Source organism: Miscanthus floridulus, chromosome 5 (assembly GCF_019320115.1).
Source record: "Miscanthus floridulus cultivar M001 chromosome 5, ASM1932011v1, whole genome shotgun sequence".
NCBI classification, from domain to species: Eukaryota; Viridiplantae; Streptophyta; class Magnoliopsida; order Poales; family Poaceae; genus Miscanthus; species Miscanthus floridulus.
In genome coordinates, this window is record NC_089584.1 from 67911384 (window position 1) to 67929717 (window position 18334).

The window sequence follows — 18334 nt, forward strand, 5'->3', positions numbered from 1 at the left end:
GTTTAGAGTTAGAGTTTTAAGTTGCCTAATTCAACCTCCTCTTAGGCGTCACGATATCTTACATCGTGGTCTCGCATTGTAATGGCGAGGGTAAGGCTTGCCACTAATACCCTTCCCCAGATCCCGCACAGAGCAGGAGCTCTCTGCACTGGTTACGCCCTTTAGCATGCATTAGGTTCTAATTGTTTGGATGGTGATGAGGGGTGCAGAAAAGGCAGGTCCTCTATTCCTCTTCTAAGATAAGAAGGTGAATTTAAGAGAACTATGAATGCTCACTTTTAGTCTCATGTTGTGTTTGCTGGGTCTTCTCATTCATCTCGCCAGGTCCAACGATGCAACTCTTCAACCATTATACATACAGAATAATAACAATTGTTGCCAAGAGATCTTACACTGGCACCAACCAATCGACAAGTTTGTTTGCGCTACAATTTTCTCATAATCACGTTTCATTTGTATTTATCCACCAAGACTTCAGTCTGCACTTCTCTTACCGATTAAACATGATATCCATTGTCCACTGCCTGTTGTTATAATAGTCATGGTGAAAAAATATTTCTATATGACCACGGTGAAAAATGTGGCTATAATCATGGCAAATAGCAATCTATAGCAGTTCCTTAACCTCTTTACAAAAAATGGTTCACTACTCATATTCTCAGACATATAGCACCAGAATAAACCTCCTGCGGTAACACGCGGGGGCCTACTAGTATATAATATTCATTCGCTTTTGCCAAAGTAGAGACTGCTATTCTGCTACTACTCCCTCCGTCATAAATTATAAGTTATTTCAAAAATCTTAAAGAGTCAAAGCATTATAAGTTCGACCAAATTTATATGATAAGATAATAACATTTATGATATCAACTAAGTACCATTAGGTTATTCATTAATTATATTTTGAGGTATATGCATCGTAGGCCCTTGAACTTGTCTCGTGGTGTCACTTAGGTCCACAAACTCTCTAATCGTACTTTTAGCACCCTAATTTTGTTTAAGTATGCCATTTAGGTCCATAACTCATCGGATCAAGGTTTTTGCCGACGTGGCGGGGTCAGCGCGCACGTGAGCCTGATTTGGGGCGTCCAAATTAGCAGAGAGGCCCCCCAGTTCTTTTCATATCATCTATTTCCCCTTCCTTCACCTCTTCCCTTCTCTGTCTATCTCTCTGCCCGAACTCCAAGCCGACGCCGATGCCTCAAGGACGAACTGGCCCGTGTCTGCGCCCGAGATAGCATTTCGGCGCACGTACGGTAGCGGAAGCATCCAAATGTTTCAAAACTGGTCATGTGATGCCCTAGGCTACTGCTACAGGTCAAGCTCGCTGCGGGTCAGACGATGGCCACCGCGTCTGAGCCTCCGCACTCCGCAGACGACACGGAGACCAAACTGCCTCGCACACGTCTGGAGAGCATTGACCTGCCGCTCCTGGGAGCATCGATTGGTGCGTGCGTAGGACGCAGCAGTGGCGCCGCGCGGACTCGCTCGCCCACGTACTACGCGCACACGTCGGGGCAGCATAAAATACTGGGCCACGACCGCTCTAAATGCTAGCATAACTCGCGCACTGTAGACGCCACATGGTAACGGGCGAGCCAGGGTGGAGTACGTACCTTGGAGTAGTCGTTGTTCATGTCCTACACGATGCAGCCGGTGGGGAGCAGCGCGGCAGCCCATGTACCCGGTGGCACCGCCGCCGTTCTGCGTGTGGTGGTGGTGGCTGTGGTGGTTGCCGCCGTCGGGGCGGAGGATGGCGTCCACCGAGACGTCGACCACGGCCCACAGCCCCTCGGCGTGCTGCTTGCAAAACCGAAGGAAGAGCACCTCACGGATCGCCACCAGCGGGGACAGCACCTACAGCTCCGCGTGCATCTGCATGCATCGATCCCAGGAGCACGTACATACGTCGTCACGTCACGTACGCGATTGAGCAGACGTATAGTATATTACTAGTATAGGCGTGTGCGTGCGAGAGCATATGGCGGCACAAGACGAATGGGATGACTCACCAGCTGGATCGTGCCAGTGGCAGCGGCGAGGAATGGAACAACACGTACGTAGTATAGGCCATTAACATGGAGCAGATGGCTTCTCAGGTGCGTACCGCGTCCATGAGGCTGTCTACGAGGTCCACGCTGCTGGTTATGGCGATACCGGCCTCACAGGTAGCCTCGGAGACGTAGCCGGCGGGGCTCGGCCCGAACACCCTGGCGAACGCCCAGTGGTACTCATCGAAGTTGAGCGTCTCTAGGCCGCCGCCGTCGTCGGGGCTGTGGAGCTAGAGCGGCTCGTCCATCTGCGCCACTTTCATGAGCTCCTCCATTGCGATGAGCCCCAGCTCGAGGAGGATGGTGCGGTCGATGTCGTCGGCCGCGCCGTGCATCGCGCCGTCGAGGGCGCCAATGCCCACGGGCAGGCACATGGCCGCCGCCGAACCCACGAAGCCCGGCAGGCCGCCGGTGCCCATTAGGTCAGGGAGGGACTACAGCGCGGACGCGCCGAGGGGGCAGAGCCAAAACCCGTTGTTGGTGCCAATGCCGAGCTCGAGGCCGGAGCACCCTTGCAGGGCCGACATGGAGCTGCTAGAGGAGATTGGGCGGCCGAGGAACTTGCCGGCGAGGGCGTAGACGCGGTCCAACTCGTCCTTGAGCCGCACGTTCTCTATGTGGAGGTGCTGTTCCTCTAGTGACACCTCCCCGAGCACGGCCCAAACTCCAAGCAGACGCCGCTGCCCGAACTCCAAGAACTGGGGGGGCCTCTCTGCTAGAACTGGGGGGCCTCTCTGCTAATTTGGACGTCCCAAACCAGGCTCACGCATGGCTCACGTGCACTCTGACCCCGCCACGTCGATAAAAACCTTGATCCGATGAGTTATGAACCTAAGTGACATACTTAAACAATATTAGAGTGCTAGAAGTACGATTAGAGAGTTTATATACCTAAGTGGCACCACGAGACAAGTTCAAAGACCTACGATGCATATACCTCTTATATTTTTATAGTATATCTATTTGATGTCATAAATCTTTGTATTTGTTTCTATAATTTTAGTCAACCTTGACATGCTTTGACTCTCTAAGATTCTTAAAATAACTTATAATTTGGGATGGAGGGAGTACAATCTAAGAGCATCTCCAAGAGACTCTCTATATCATTCCTAAATGCTAGAAATAGAGATTTTGATGAAAAACCACCTTTCAACAGCTTTTCTAAATGGTCATCCAAATATAGTCATCTTCTATTCTGGATTTTTCGTTAGCCGAAAATAAAAGACGAGAATGATTCTCTAAAGTGCGCATGAGATATAAAAAACTGTTGAAGAGTGAAAAGGTATAGAAAACATTTTTTATATAAAAAATTTTCTAAATAATAATTTAGAGAGTGAGATTTAAAAAAGCTCTACGCTCTAATAATGAGATTACTTTAAGCCCCTTTGGCACGGCTCATCCAAAACGGCTTCACCGGTGAAGCCAGAAAAACTGGCTTTTCTCGGCTTCTAGTTCATTTTAATCCCGGCTTACAAAACAGTTTCACGCTACAGTACCTCCATTTACGCAAAATAGATGAAACCGAAGCCGACATAAACGGTGCCAAAAAGGCCCTTAGCCACAGCCACAGCTACAGCCGGCAGCACGACCAATAATGACGTTTAGATCCCCTTGCTGCACCTAATTTTCCTCAAGAGTCCGCCGGTCTAGAAACAACCTTGCATCGCCATTTCAGGAAAAAATGACGCAGGCCTTTTTCCAGTGTGACCGCCGAGGAGCGTGCGCTCCCACAGAGAAGAATTAGACCCAAATCGAAAGCCATGAGCCGCGCAACGAAAACCCAAATCGAGTTCCCTTCCCAGTAGTCTCCCATCCCTCCCTGAGAAGAAGGGGGGAGGCAGCAGACAGCTCGTGCTTCGACAAGCGCCAGCCCTAGCGCAGCACCCCGGCGCCGGCGATGAGCCTAGGAGCCGAGGTAATCGAGCTCTCCAGCGACGAAGACGAGGAGCCCGTGCCCAGCACCACCGCCCTTGCCCGCCACGCCCCCTCGTCCCCTCCCGACGTCAAGCCGCACCTGTTCGCCGACGTAGATGTGAAGCCACTGCTGCTCCCGCCGCCGCTCCACCCCCCGGGCTACGGCGCGCTCGTGCCCGTGAAGACCGAGGAGCCCGTGCCCGTGCCCGTGGCCACCCTCACGCCGCCGCCCAGAGCGCTCCCGCCGCCGTGCCTCTGCCGCCAGTTCTGGAAGTCCGGCGACTACGTCGTCGCGCGCCGCAACCCCGACGCGGACGTCCCCGGTAGGCTATCGGTCGGAGAAATCTCGGCCCCGATTTCTGCTGTCTCTTAGCTTTCCTTTGATTCTCTCGGTGGGGCTGGTGATCAGGCTGAGTGAGATTTGCGATTTGGTGGTGCGTGCAGGTGGGCGGAACCGGTTGCGGATAAACCCCAAGTTCCTGCACTCGAATGCGACTTCCCATAAGTGGGCCTTTGGCGGTATGGGACAATCGCCTTATTGGCTCGGGTTGTAGGATTGGCATTTGGCTACATTACTACGCCAAGCAATTGGATTTTAGGGATTGTTTTGGCTTCATTAGCATGAAAAAGATAATCAACATAATTGTTCCCCTGCCCTGTACTGCTAACTGTGTCTCTTTTAAACTGTGATCTGTCTATTGATGTGAACTTGTAGTTTGGAGTATTGTATGTTCCCTTAAGAAAATTGAACTCTCACTTCCGAATGGAATGAAGCACTCACTTCAGTAACACAAAAAAGGACATTAGATGTTCTTTAATAGTGCTAGATGACTAATAAAATGGAAGTTTGTATTTGCCATATAAACACCCAATTGCTTTTACAATGGTTATGCTTGAAAATTAGGCAGCAAGTGATGCACTCCTTTCACATCATTCATAAGTAGAGAGTTTAACCATTGTACGCCTATGAAAAAACATTAGCATTTTCACAACCTGGCTTATTATCTTGGTTTCTACAATTTTCAGCTGTATAATTCTTTTTGGAAAAATCAGCCATATGTAGCATTCTAGTTTGAAACCTGTTGCATGCTTTTATATTTTAATTGCTTTGATTTGCATTATTTGTCACTATATGTACACTGATTTGTTCAATGTTGTTTTCCCTCATTTTCCTGCAGCCATTGCTGAGCTCCTTGACAATGCAATCGATGAGGTAACCATTAAGGATTTTTTTGACATGTACAGAAAGAAACTAAGACATAACATGAAGCTAAGTATGTTTATTTTTATGACATCTTTTCTCTCAGGTGAACAATGGGGCAACATTTGTCCGTGTTAATAAATTTAAAAACCCACGGGATGGGAACCCCTCATTGTTGGTTCAAGGTTGCCATATTTATAATGTTAATTTGTTTGTTTTCATATGAACTGTTATCTGGATTGTAACCTTGTGGTGTTTCACATTGATAAGATAATGGAGGGGGGATGGATCCTGAGGCACTGAGACGTTGCATGAGCTTTGGATTTTCGGATAAGCAGTCTGATGCTTTCATTGGGCAATGTATGGTCTTGTCCTTGTAGTTCCTTGTGAATTAGTTGTCTTGAACCCCTGACCATTGAATTTATATTGCTTCTTGGTCAGATGGCAATGGTTTCAAGACTAGTACGATGCGGCTTGGAGCAGATGTGATTGTTTTTACACAAAACCAAAATAACTGGTACTTATCCTTTGCATTCGTCCTTGGTATTTTTCTTTTTTGACATCGAATTACAAACAAGCATTCTGTGATGCTACCTTTATCTTTTCTAACATAGGGGCTCTCAGTAAACCTGACTAACATTTATCCTTTTTCAAGAGTACATACTAAAGTTCTAAGGAATAGAAGTGAAACAAGGACAGATGTTGGTCGATAGCAGTTTGAAGTGGGCATAAGGGCTTTTGTTTCCTTTTTCTTGTTCCTATTTGAGTAGAAATGTTTCGGTTATATCCCTGATTTCTTGTGAAATGATGGCATATATTGTTTTTCAGTTTTTGTGTACATGGTAACAAGTATCACTATAATCTAATATGATAGCAATGTGTTCCATACGTTATTTACTGCGTGTTGCTGGTCAGACATGGTCATGCCCGCATGCCGAGTTCCATTAATACTACTACGTTCCTGTTGGTCTGTTATATCATTTAAAATTGGATGAAATCGCTTGATTCCTCTTTAGCTCTACTAAAATGTCTCCACCTAGCTCATGTGTCTACTGAAGTAAAAGATTTGTGTTTCCTGTAGGGTGCCAACTAGAAGTATCGGCCTTCTTTCTTACACATTTTTGATGGAAACAGGTTGCGATGATGTGCTGGTGCCAACGGTGAGTTTGGCGCTTTCTTTTCTGTCTGACTGCAATTTCCATTTGAGCTATTTTCTAGTTTCATCTATCATCTTCTGAGTTTTGACCTTGTGTTTGTCTTGCTGTATTGCAGGTAGACTATCAGTACGATCCAACAACAACTTCATATGTTCAGATGTTGCGTCATGATCAGAAGCTCTTCTCTTCTAATTTGGCAATCCTTCTCAAATGGTCCCCTTTTGCTAGTGAAGCTGAGTTGCTTAAACAAGTATGCAATAGATATGAATTTATCTTTGAGATATTTATTGCTAACTTTGGAATGATTCTGATAATCTTGGAAAAGATGAGCTAGAGAGAAGTTATGGAAAATTGGGAGATGTGAAAAATTAACCAGTAGCCCTAAGTAAGGAGATGATTTAAAAATATTACAATACCCAAATAATTTGCCAGTTCTCAAAGTTTTACTTTATTTTTTGGTAGCATTCTGTGACTGTGTTAAGGCCAGTTACATAATGCTTGATACATATTATTATTGGTTATTGGTAACTGAAAACATTTGAATTTTAAGTTTGCAAAAATCATGGCATTATGTGCTTTTGGCAAATACTAATGGATGCATCAATAGGTTCTTTTTTTCTAATTTACCCAAGCAATTTTCCTAGGTCATATAATTCTTTAGGAGACGATTCCCTCGTAGAGTATGTGCCCCCTATAATTTAGTGGGTGTCTATTATTCAGGGCCAATTTACCATTATAGTTAGGAACTTAATGTTCATGTTCACTTCTGATTCAGTTTGATGATATGGGAGATCATGGAACAAAGATAATTGTATTCAACCTTTGGTTCAATGATGATGGGGATATGGAGCTTGATTTCAACTCTGACAAAAAGGTTTGTAATGTTGGCCTCTGATTTCCTTGGATAAAAGTGCATGGAATCAGCTATCCACATGCCTGAACCATGAACAAGGCTTTAGAGCTCCTAATGATATTACTATTGTTGATGCCTTTTTATATAAGTTTTCTTCTTTCTATTTTTTTTCTTACCGGTGGAACAATGTTTGGTTTCGTTCTATCATTTGTAGCCTGCCTCAACTTGCATAGAATTAAAAGGCTTTGCTGTTGTTGTGATGTTGGCCTCTGATAGAGCTATAGTGGTTGCTGTGAGATGATTTTTTTTTCGGTTGTCTTCTCCATATCTGTTCAAATATATCATATGATCGATTCTTCCAAATTTTTGTTCAACTTTTTTTTTGCTCGAACGCGCAGGAGAACTGTGTATCTTTGTGTTAATAGAGAGTGAAATACAAAAAAACCTCACTTTGTCTCGCTCAGGAGAACAAAGTGGGTTACAGCTGAGTTTTAGAGAAGTGTATGGAAAGACAGAACAAAAAAAGGCTTTTTAAACTAGCCCTTCAACCTGACGTAGACCAAGAGCCTGGAGTAGGGCTCCAACAAATTCCCAATGTTTCGGGTCCTCCATGAGCACCCTCAAAGACACAAGTTTCTTTGTCTCCATAAGGCTCAAGCTTCTAAAATTGCTGTTGAAACCTGTTCTCTGTGAAGCATCAATCTGTTTGGTGGCCTTCCTCCACCAGTCCTCATTCTGTCTAGGAACCACATGACCAAGACCAATAGGAGTTAACACTGAATGCCAAAACTGTCGAGCAAAGACACAAGAAGTATATGTGCTGGACCGTTACATCTTCCTGATCACACAACACAGTTATCAGGGTGTGGAAGGCCTCTTCTTGCTAATCTATCCGCAGTACCAGCATTTATTTTCAATGGCAAGCCAAATGGACACTTTGCATTTAGACGGGGCCCAAGATTTCCAGACTCGCTACCATGGTAATCGAACCATAGAATGCAAGCCGATTTGGAAGAAAAGGAGCCGCTTGCCTCATGTTTCCATAAATGTCGATCCTGATCCATGCATAATTGAACCTCTCCTACCACCATCGGAGCAAGATCCACCAAGGTCTGGCCATGTAGCCAACGATCAGACGAAAACAGAATCTTTTTCACCATTTCCAACCAGAGAGCAATGTTTTCAAGTCGTCCGATTAATCGCGATTTGGTACCATGACCTCGATTAGAGACTTCGACTCGATTAGCTCGACTAGAAACCTGGTTGTCCGACCAGGGGGTTGCACGACCAGGCTGGGCACTGCCTTCTTTGGATTTGCCTGACTGGGCTTCCAGGTGAGTAGTTGGGCTGCCAATTTGGCCCACTAGGGTCTGTAATATATATACAGGAGGCCAAGTCTCTAGGGTTCCCATCTCTCATTCTCTCCGGTGCGTGACGGCTGCTGCTGCTCTGCTCTCTCTCTCTTCTCCTCTCCTGTGCGTGACAGCTGCTGCTGCTCTGGTCTTTCTCTCTTCTTTGCTCCTGTGCGTGACGGCTGCTGTTGCTCTGCTCTTTCTCTCTTCTCTGCTTCTCTTCCCCAGCCAGCACGCCTCTTGGTGAAGCTCTTCCCTGGCTCTGCGCTTCTGCTCCCCCCTAGCTCATGAAGATGGCTCTTCCTCCAATGATGGTAGGTGTGCCTACTGCCCAGACCAGACTCGACTAGTCGTTTTGGTCGACGACTGATCGCGACTAATCGTCTGGTCGGTCCCATGGCGACCAGAGTCGACTAGACGACTTGAAAACATTGCCAGAGAGATTACTAAAATGGCAAATATGGATCTCACATGAGGCTGAATTGGAATGTCCAAACCCATCCAAGGTCGGGTCGCACTGGTTTTCCTCAACCACAACCATCTCATGTGCAAGGTCCAACCCATAATATTTAGATTCAAGATCCCTAGGCCACCGAAATCAATTGGTCATTTACTTTCTCCCAAGTCCCAAGGCACCAGGCAGTACCCACCATTAACTTTTTTCCCCCTTCCATAGGAAAGCTCTCCTAATTCTATATATGGCCTTGATCACCCATTTAGGTACATTCATGGTGACTAACAGATAGATAGGGATAACCGAGGGAACAAATCGAAACATAGTAGTCCTAGCAAGATTCATGAGATTTGCCTTCCAACCAGGGAGACGGTCTACAATCTTTTCAATCCAGGGTATTTGTAGGAGGAATAGAATTAGTGGAATTGCCGATTGTATTGCTGAGCCTCGTGGTGGATTATATAGGAGTACATTGCTTAGGGGGCAAGAAACCTCCCTGAGAGATAAGACAAGTCAGGATTGCACGATCCTAATCTACCATATCTAGAGATATTCCAATATACTCTACATTCCCCCTCATAGCGGGAGTGGCAGAGACAGTGATACTGGAGAAGAAGCTAAAGGTTGTAAGCCGCCGAGTTGACATCCCCCCCACAGTCATAATGGTTGATGTGCCATGGATGCTGTGGCTAGAGTGGAAATCGACGAGGGGCTCATGCAAGGTGGTGGTCCTTTGTGCCGATATCGAGGTAGCCAAGTGTCAGGGTAGAGTAGCCGTGGTTGATGATGCTGTGCTGGAGATAGCCGTGGCCAATGTATCAGTGGAGATAGCCGATGTCGAGGCGGTTGCACATGAAGCCGCTTTCCCCTGCTTATATATTCATTCATTTATTCTGCCAGCCGGCCAAATGCCCAAATTGGCGGGAGGCTTTACTTTGCATGCACAACTTTTGGCAATGCATGCAATAGGATGGATGGGGCCACATCACATATATCCAACCACCCAAGGTGGTCAGGAGTTAGAGCAAGTTCCGTCCGAGTTCTCAGTTCTCACTAAATGTGCTAGCTAGTGTGCTTCCTTCTTTTCTGACAGCAGGAATGTGAGGGTCGATGCAATCAAGCCGCCAAGGCCAAGGTGTGTGCCAGGTTTGCTAGACCCGACAACGTGTCGGTGACAAAATCATGCAGTGGTGTTGCCAATATTGGACATACTAGGGAGAGGGCCCCAACCATTTGTCAGCATCTGAGGGACCAGCAGAGAGGGCCTTGACGATGGTTGCGGAATGGTTATAAGGGTTTGAGAAAACTCTCCTCAGCGGCCTTGACAAATAACCCATTAAGCACATCCATAACCAATATGAAAAGGTGGTTATTACAAACATAACGCAATACCTTGGCTTCTATGGCCAAGCATAACTCACGTGATAGTGGCTAGTGATAATTTATTTTCTTAGGGACTCCCATCTTTTAGTTTTCGGAGAAAGGAAACTACAGAATAACTGTCAGTTTGCTCGAAGAATACATTGGTTTAGAAGGAAACTAAATCTGACTTGAACTAGAAAATTAACTAAAATATAACTTAGCAAAAATGGTGGCGCTTCTCCTTCATATAGGTCGCAGATTTTGCACCCCCCTCCCCTCCCCCCCACACACACCAACCCTTGACCCTGTAAGATAGACAAGAGATGTATCTGTGTAGATGTTGGAATGCTCATCGGTATATCCTCAGCCTGATGGAATTGGACCAAAAAGTGTAGAAATCCTGTTGATCTGTTGGAAGTGAGCCATTGAAGTAGAAATCTTTCTCATATCGTGGAGTCATGAAATGGTGATTCTGAGGAACTGGCATGATTCAATGCATGCTTAAGAAGTATTGTGTCAGTTGTGTCTGATAAGGTAATATGTGCAGCTCTCATTACATGCTAGCTAATGGAAGTGTCTATTAATCCTACACCCTATATGTTCTATTCTTTTATTGGTCTTGCCTTACAAATGTTTTTGGGAAGTTGTTATATAACCAGATCAACCATGGCCTGTACATTTGTCACTGAACAGTTGATCTATGCCTACTATCTTAGGATATCCTCATTACTGGGGCCCACAAGAAGGTGAAAACAAATAATCCGGAGAAGATTGCTGCACAGAACTACGTCTCAACTCGGCTTCGCTATTCTCTTAGAGTTGAGTATTGATTCCCATTTACTCATATGGCACTTTTTGTTTCTTTCTTAAGCTAACATTATTATTCGTTTTGGATTCAAACAGGCGTATGCATCTATCTTGTATCTTCATGTACCTGATACTTTCAGAATTATCCTGCGCGGACGTGATGTGGAACCACATAATATAGTTAACGATTTGATGTATCGTGAGTGCGTGTTGTATAAACCACAAATTCCTGGACTTGCAGAGGTACTTTGTAAATCGCATTTGCAAGCATGTTTGCATTTTTTTTATCATTTTGATTGCTGGAATAAACCCTTTCATTGACTCAAACTGTTTTTAATTGCTGTCACATCTGATGAAAGAGAAATGTCTGGCCATTTAGTTATTTAGAATTTAGAATGACCAATAGGGAAAAGAAATGGGAAAATCTACATGAAACAATATTTCATCTGATAGAAATCTGGTTTCTCCAGTTCCTTGCCCCCAATTTTACCCATGAAATGTAGTCCAGCCAGCCTTGGTGTTTGTTTTGTAGCATTTAGTACTTTGCATTGGTGACCTCGTGTATGCAAGAATTGCCAAATGGATCTTGAGGAAGTGCTTTGCCCCCTCTGTGTTCATGCCTGTCATACATATCTAGTGACATGCTAGTTTTTTCTAACTCATTTTTAGTTGTTAGGCAAATACTAATATTTTGAACCTATTTATACCTGACAACTTACCCTCTGGGTGAGGCTATATCCTTGAAAGTGGAAATTGATATATCCTTGCTGATAGATCAGGCAGCTCTTGAGTGTTTCCTTTGATTTCTACTCCAAATATTCTCTGATTCCTTTGACCATGCGGGTGTAGCTTATGTTTTATTTTTTTTATTATACTATCAGATCAAAATTTTGATTTTCTTCTTTTAGAAAATCTCTCTGATTGGCCTCACGTTTTGCAGTCATCTGTAATCACGACCATTGGGTTTGTTAAAGGTGCACCAGACATAGATGTACAAGGGTTTAATGTATATCACAAAAATCGTTTAATATCGGTGAGAGCTCTACTTTGTATGCTACATGGTGCATGATGTTTCAGTTCACTTTTCTTTCCTCTTGCTGTCTGTTGTCAGTAGGGATGTAATTGTTTGAAGCAGAAACATTTGTGTGCTTGTCAAATCTTTATTTAATTTGGAAGCCTTTGTGTTTATGGCAAAATGTTGTTTTAATTTCGAAGGGTAGCATATAGTTCTTCTAAATAGTTAGAATATTTTCTTCTTTCATTGTAGGCACTTGTACTTTGTGTTCCCCATCAGGTTAGCTAAGCTATCAACTTCTATAAAAATTTTCGTTTGATGCCATTAACTCGATAACCTAGTTTAGGTATGTGCGACATCATTTTCCAGAAGGACATACTTGGTAAATTTTATATTGCTTTCGCTTAGTGATATCGGTAATATACATCATTTTCCAGAATGTCAAACATCTGAGTTTTTTTTTTCAGCCCTTCTGGAAAGTTGCAAACAACTCATACGGGAAAGGGCGAGGAGTTGTTGGTAAGAAACATTTGAATGAGTCATCCAAAAAGCAAGATATCAGTTAAAAATGATGAAGGGCGGGCCTGGTGCAAGCGGTAGAGTCTTACCGCCTGTGACAGGAAGGTCCCGGGTTCGAGTCGCGGTCTCCTCGCATTGCACATGCGAGGGTAAGGCTTGCCACTGACACCCTTCCCCATACCCCGCACAGAGCGGGAGCTCTCTGCACTGGGTACGCCCTTTATCAGTTAAAAATGATGCATATTTTCTTTTATCGATCTTTTCAGGCATTCTGGAGGCCAACTTTATCAAACCTACCCATGACAAGCAGGATTTTGAGAAGTCAGTCCTTTATCAAAGGCTTGAGATTCGCTTGAAAGAAATGACTTATGAATACTGGTAAAGCTTTTAGTTGATTGTTCTTTTAGACATCTGCAGTTTCGATGCCAGTTTTGTCATAGTCCCAATCTCTTATTATAAACCCACAGTCCCACACAGATGCCTGTGTATTTTTGTGCATAGCACAAGGCCAAGTCCATGCACACTTAAAATAACATGCGAGCACACACATGTGCATGCGCACAATTTGTACTGCAGATTTATGGCTCAGGATTAAGTGCTTTTCAGAGTAATGTTACTTGAGAATTGCAGAGTTCACTATTCAGCATTCTTTGCCTGTAAGCTTTCAAGAGCAAGGTTAGGACCAAGGGGCTGACCTTGTCCTCTGGTACATTAGGTTTGACCTGTATAACTGTCTCACTTTTTGCCTTTGTTTTGGCACACCATATGTTGACATTTCATATTTTCAGTTACAAATGTAAAGAGCACATCTTAAAAAGTTTACATAGAGAAGGTGCTAAGAGTTTAGTGCTATATGTCTATGTATCTGTTTAGACATTAGATTTCATCACTTGGTTCAATCTGAAATTTGAGTAGACTCTGCAACTTATAAGCTGAATGATACTAATACTTCATTGATACTAACCACCTGTTAGCACCTTATAAATATAGATACTATGAGACTTCTTCGTTATTGATCTGTTAGTTTTTTGTCGTGCCATTCTTGTGCTCTTATATTGAGGAATGTCTTAATGTCATAAACGAATTCATGCCTGAACTAATTCTTTGTGCAGGGACCTTCATTGCCATCGTGTTGGTTATGACAACAAAAAATTACCTAAAGCAACCCGTGCTACTAATCGTGCCAATCATATGAATGGTGGCAGTTCCCCAATAAGTGCTCCACCTCGGTTGCTTGCAGCTGATATTCCAACAAGCAGCTGTGGTATACCTAGATTATCAGCCTCTGCAGCAAGAGAAAAGATCAATAGTCTTGATTCTCTTTCCAAGAGCCGTGAGTAATCCACTCATTATGTTCATTTTATAAAATGCCACTGTGCTTATTAATGTATTGACCCTTAGCAGCGATGGGATTGAAGAGGAAGTTTGATTCCTTCAGTGCTATGGCGGGCAGTGCTGATCAGGATGGGCTAGATCATATGGATAAAGTAGTAAGTATTTACACAACATTGGCAGAGGAAGAATAATGCTCAGTCCATTCATTTTTGTTCGTTGTTTTACCTTGTCATGCTCTTTTTTGTTCGTCATTATAGGAATCCCTCAAAAGACATGGCAACATGTCCATAGCATATTTAGTGTTTACTACGCTTGCCAAGACTTCATTCTTTTGTTTGTTGGTCACCAAGGGTGGTGTGGAGACAAATAGTTTTATGATAACAGTGTTAGTATAGGGACTGTGTGCTTTTCTTAATTCCTGTGCACAAGTCACCAAAAAAAAGCAGAAGGAATAGCTGATATGTGCAGCCTCAATTCGTTCTGGTCACTATCAACAAGAGTTAACTGGGCATCTAATTCTGTCTGGAGTCTACAATGTTAGGATTATATTTGGTAGTTAGGGATAATGTAAAAACCCGTATTGCCATGTGTATTCGGGACACGTCTTGCCCCCCACGTCTTGTACTCTATTTACATAACACAGGCTCAATGGAATACATCCAATGCATTATACCAAATCCTTCCTGCTTTCATGGTATCATGAGTTTAGGGTTTTGATCCTGAGCCGAGGCTTCCGCCGCCATCGCGTCGCCCCCGGGGAGATCGATCTCCACCAGGGGGCAATGCCCACCCTCTAGGAAGGTTTGGGCCGCGGATCTAATTGATCTGCTGGCCTAGCGTCGAGCAGCAACAGATCATCGGGTCACCGGCGCTGTGGCCATCGATGGATTGCCGTGCTCTTCCTCGTCGATCCTCTGTGCCACCCCATCGAGTCGCTGTTGTCGGCAACTAACTGTTGTTCCCTCCTATCTGCGCCCATCTGCCTCCCTTCCCTCACTAGCATTGCTGCTGCCGCTGCCTTTGAGCGCGAGCGCGTGGCTACAGAGGAGGCTCTTGGGGACATGGGGCGCTACCGTTGGGGGGCGTCAGGTCACCGGACCGTGGTGGCCGGTCATCTCGCCATCACAAGTGGACGCCGGACTGTCGCGACGCCCCCAGGCTCGTGGCCACCATCTGATCTGTTGCTGTGTCTTTTTTTCATGATCAAAGAATGGGATTGCATTGCCTGTCTACCGATCTAGGTTGGTGCCACCCATACTGCTGGTCCCCGTCACGATCGCTCTGGATCTGAGTCCAGAGCCTTTTCCTGCCACCTCTGGGACTTTGTCGCTGACGGATAACGCATGAGCGCTTGATGATACGTCTGCGATGCTCCGGCTACCACTGCGAGGGTGTGTTAGAGTATATTTGGTTGCTAGGGATATTGTAACCCCGTATTGCCATGTGTATCAGGGAGATGTCTTGCTGCCAAGTCTTGTACTCTATTTATATTGCCTGAGGGCCCAATGCAATACATCCAATGCTTTGTACCAAATGCTTCCTGCTTTCATACAATCCCATGTGCACCAACAAGTAACAACACAACAAACAAAGGGGGGGGGGGGGGGGGGGGGGGGGGGTACCAAATCATTTTGTTTTCTGGTGCCCTCAGGCTATACATGTGTATTTCAGCATTTCTGTACAATATAGAAACAAGTTTTTTCGATGGTACATCACAATATGTAATATAAATATTTAAAGGCTTCCTTCTATGACTAATTTTTTGTTCTCGTTTGACAATATCAGGATGTTTCTCAACGGAAACGGTTTAATGAATACAAAACTTTGACCCTGGAGAATGACAAGTTGCATAATGAGTAAGTGCTACCACAACTTTCCTTCTAGTGGTTGTAAAGTCGTTTTCCGAGGGACAAACTATTGAGGTCAAACAATTAAGAGCAACTTTTTTTTCTTGCGTGCAATTCAATTCTTACTGCTAATGTAGCTTATGAGGAATACAAATGCTTTTGCTGATAAGAGGGTAACCAATCACTTCTTTATGTCTGAAGTGCTGACATGCTGGGCTTCTTTTGGTCAGGTCACCATAATTCGTGAACAAATGAAAATCTCATGTAAGAACGAATTGATGTGGCTTATTCAAAGTAATAATCATGTTATCTTGCCCCGGTTTAGGACTTTAGACATAGTCAGCTGGGTACCTGCTAAATTTGTTTTGTTTGCCACAATCACATTACTGTAACATGTCATGCATGCCAGCTTTGCCCTTGTGGTGCCCAGTTGTCCAATTTTGTTTTGTTTGCATGATTAAATTTCAAAATACTTGCTATTATGTTAATGCTTGGTTTTCAGCAAAACTGTTTGAATAAAAATTGTAGAGCTGCAAATACTGGATGGCAACTTTGGTGTTACAACTTCATTTATTTCTTTTTTTTTTCAGATGCTTACAATACGAGGAATCAGAGAAACAACTTGTCCTGAAGGTATATCTCTTCAGAAAGTAAAATAATGCATTTAACTTTTGTTTCACCTTTGCAAAACATAATGTTAGACATAATTGCCCCAATCAGTTGAAATTACGTAGCGGCCATCACTACTCAGACATGACAGTTTAGCAACTGTGGATTTGTTTCCATGTCTTGCCTTAAGAAAGTGGATTTTTAGCCTTGCACAATGTTGGGCAGCTGAAGTGGTGCAAAGAAAGTGGTACTAGCAGATGTTTTGCTTTGTGTGGGGAGTTAATTCTCCCTGCATTTGGGGTTGTGGAGGAAGTGCTCTTTTCACATCATCATATCAGCATAGATATAACTTTTCCATACTATTTTTCTTAAAATGCATCTTTCTTACTGTTTTTAGCAACTTACCGGGCTGGCTAGTTGTGTTTCTCACCATTACGGCCGCAGGTTGTTGAAAGATTGAAATGGCTTGCTATGTGTTTATCACCATTACAGCCATGGCTTGTTGAAAGATTGAAATGGTTTGCTTGTAAGATAGTCTGTAGTTTTGGATCTTGTTGGTTGTATTTAGACCCTGATTGGTGTCCCTCAGTCATATCTCAGTGTTCTCTCTAGATCTTGACATTGTACTGAACTCATACGTTTCCCCTTACATGTTCTCGGGAGCTTTGGCATTTTAGAGGATTGATTTATAGGAGGAATAAAATATCATTCTCATGATTTTAGGAACAAAAGCTCCGATCTGAAATTGCTGAGGCAGAAAAGAAGTATCAGGAATTGTTAGTAGAGCTCAGATCATTGGACGTGAAGAAAGAGAAATAATGAACTCTCCACTTCATTGCCTGCTATACAATGGATTACTCTTGTTTCTTTGCTGACTTATGAAGATGGTGGCTGGATTACTTCCCTGAGACCTGCAGCTATAGTTACGGAAGAACTGGTCCCTTGGACAGATGTTGTCTACTGATTACCATTCACTTGGTTCTGTTGGACAGCTGTAGATGTGTAATTTCGTTTCACTAATCTTCCTAGGGTCCCGTGATGATGGAAAGTGAGCATGCATTGTTTTGTAAAAGTATGTAACTTTTATCTGAGTGTACAGCAGCCGTTTCAATGTTAATGCCCTCTGTTTCCAGCAACACTACATCTCGGTCTCGTGTCAATAGAGGTGGATTTTGATCCGGCACTTCGGCACTCGGCAGTGGATAGAGTTAGAATGAGACTTTGTAGTTTGTACATTGTGCAGTATGTTAAGTGACTATTCGTACTCTTGACAATCTTAAATTCATTGTGCTGTATTATCTTATGTTATTTGATTGAGACGAGGGTAGTCAAGCCTTTGTTCACTCCGACAGTACATTGTAACTGGACATGTGATGTTGTGTATCCTCTGTCCCAATTTATAAGTTACTAGCAAAAGTGTCCGTGTGTTGCAACAGGTCCCAATACGTATTATAATCTGAATGTAAACTATCACTGGATGTGAGTACTTATAACTCTAGATCACATATGGGACCTGAAGAGTTGTTGTAAGCACGAGTCATGAGCCCAGGTCACATATATGGAATATGAAGAGTGCAGCCGCTCAGAGTTTTTAAAAAAAAAAAATTAAAAATAAGTTAAAAGAAACTCTTCACTCTTTAATATTATAATTATTTATTATTTTTGTATTATATTATATATGCTTGTGTGTTGCAACTGAACGTGTACATCTTGTTATGTAGTTATCTAAATAACTTGTGGCTCGGAGATTTATTCGATGATCATGTCATGAATTCCAATTGCCGGCTGTTATGTCATGGCTACGGTCCGATTACTCCTTGTGAACATGCAAACTAATTAATTCGTTATACATTAAATT

The 18334-nt window shown here is 43.7% G+C and overlaps 1 protein-coding gene across 3 annotated transcripts; it reads left to right on the top strand.

The window, feature by feature from the left end:
* Window positions 1–3698: 3698 nt before the first annotated feature.
* Window positions 3699–17952, top strand: LOC136450035 (protein MICRORCHIDIA 6-like). Of its 3 annotated transcripts, none has more exons than XM_066450289.1 (19): window positions 3699–4288; window positions 4410–4484; window positions 5144–5178; window positions 5273–5351; window positions 5437–5526; window positions 5608–5683; window positions 6248–6326; window positions 6439–6573; window positions 7099–7197; window positions 11061–11162; window positions 11248–11394; window positions 12092–12184; window positions 12634–12685; window positions 12952–13063; window positions 13798–14018; window positions 14087–14175; window positions 15806–15876; window positions 16458–16500; window positions 17200–17951. In XM_066450289.1, the coding sequence occupies exons 1-19, from the start codon at window positions 3949–3951 to the stop codon at window positions 17293–17295; spliced, it is 2034 nt and encodes a 677-aa protein (XP_066306386.1). In that variant the 5' UTR covers window positions 3699–3948; the 3' UTR covers window positions 17296–17951. The 3 variants fall into 3 exon arrangements, with proteins under 3 accessions (XP_066306386.1, XP_066306387.1, XP_066306388.1); XM_066450290.1 differs by having other exon boundaries at window positions 14090–14175; window positions 17200–17949; XM_066450291.1 differs by lacking the exon at window positions 12092–12184 and having other exon boundaries at window positions 17200–17952.
* Window positions 17953–18334: the final 382 nt, after the last annotated feature.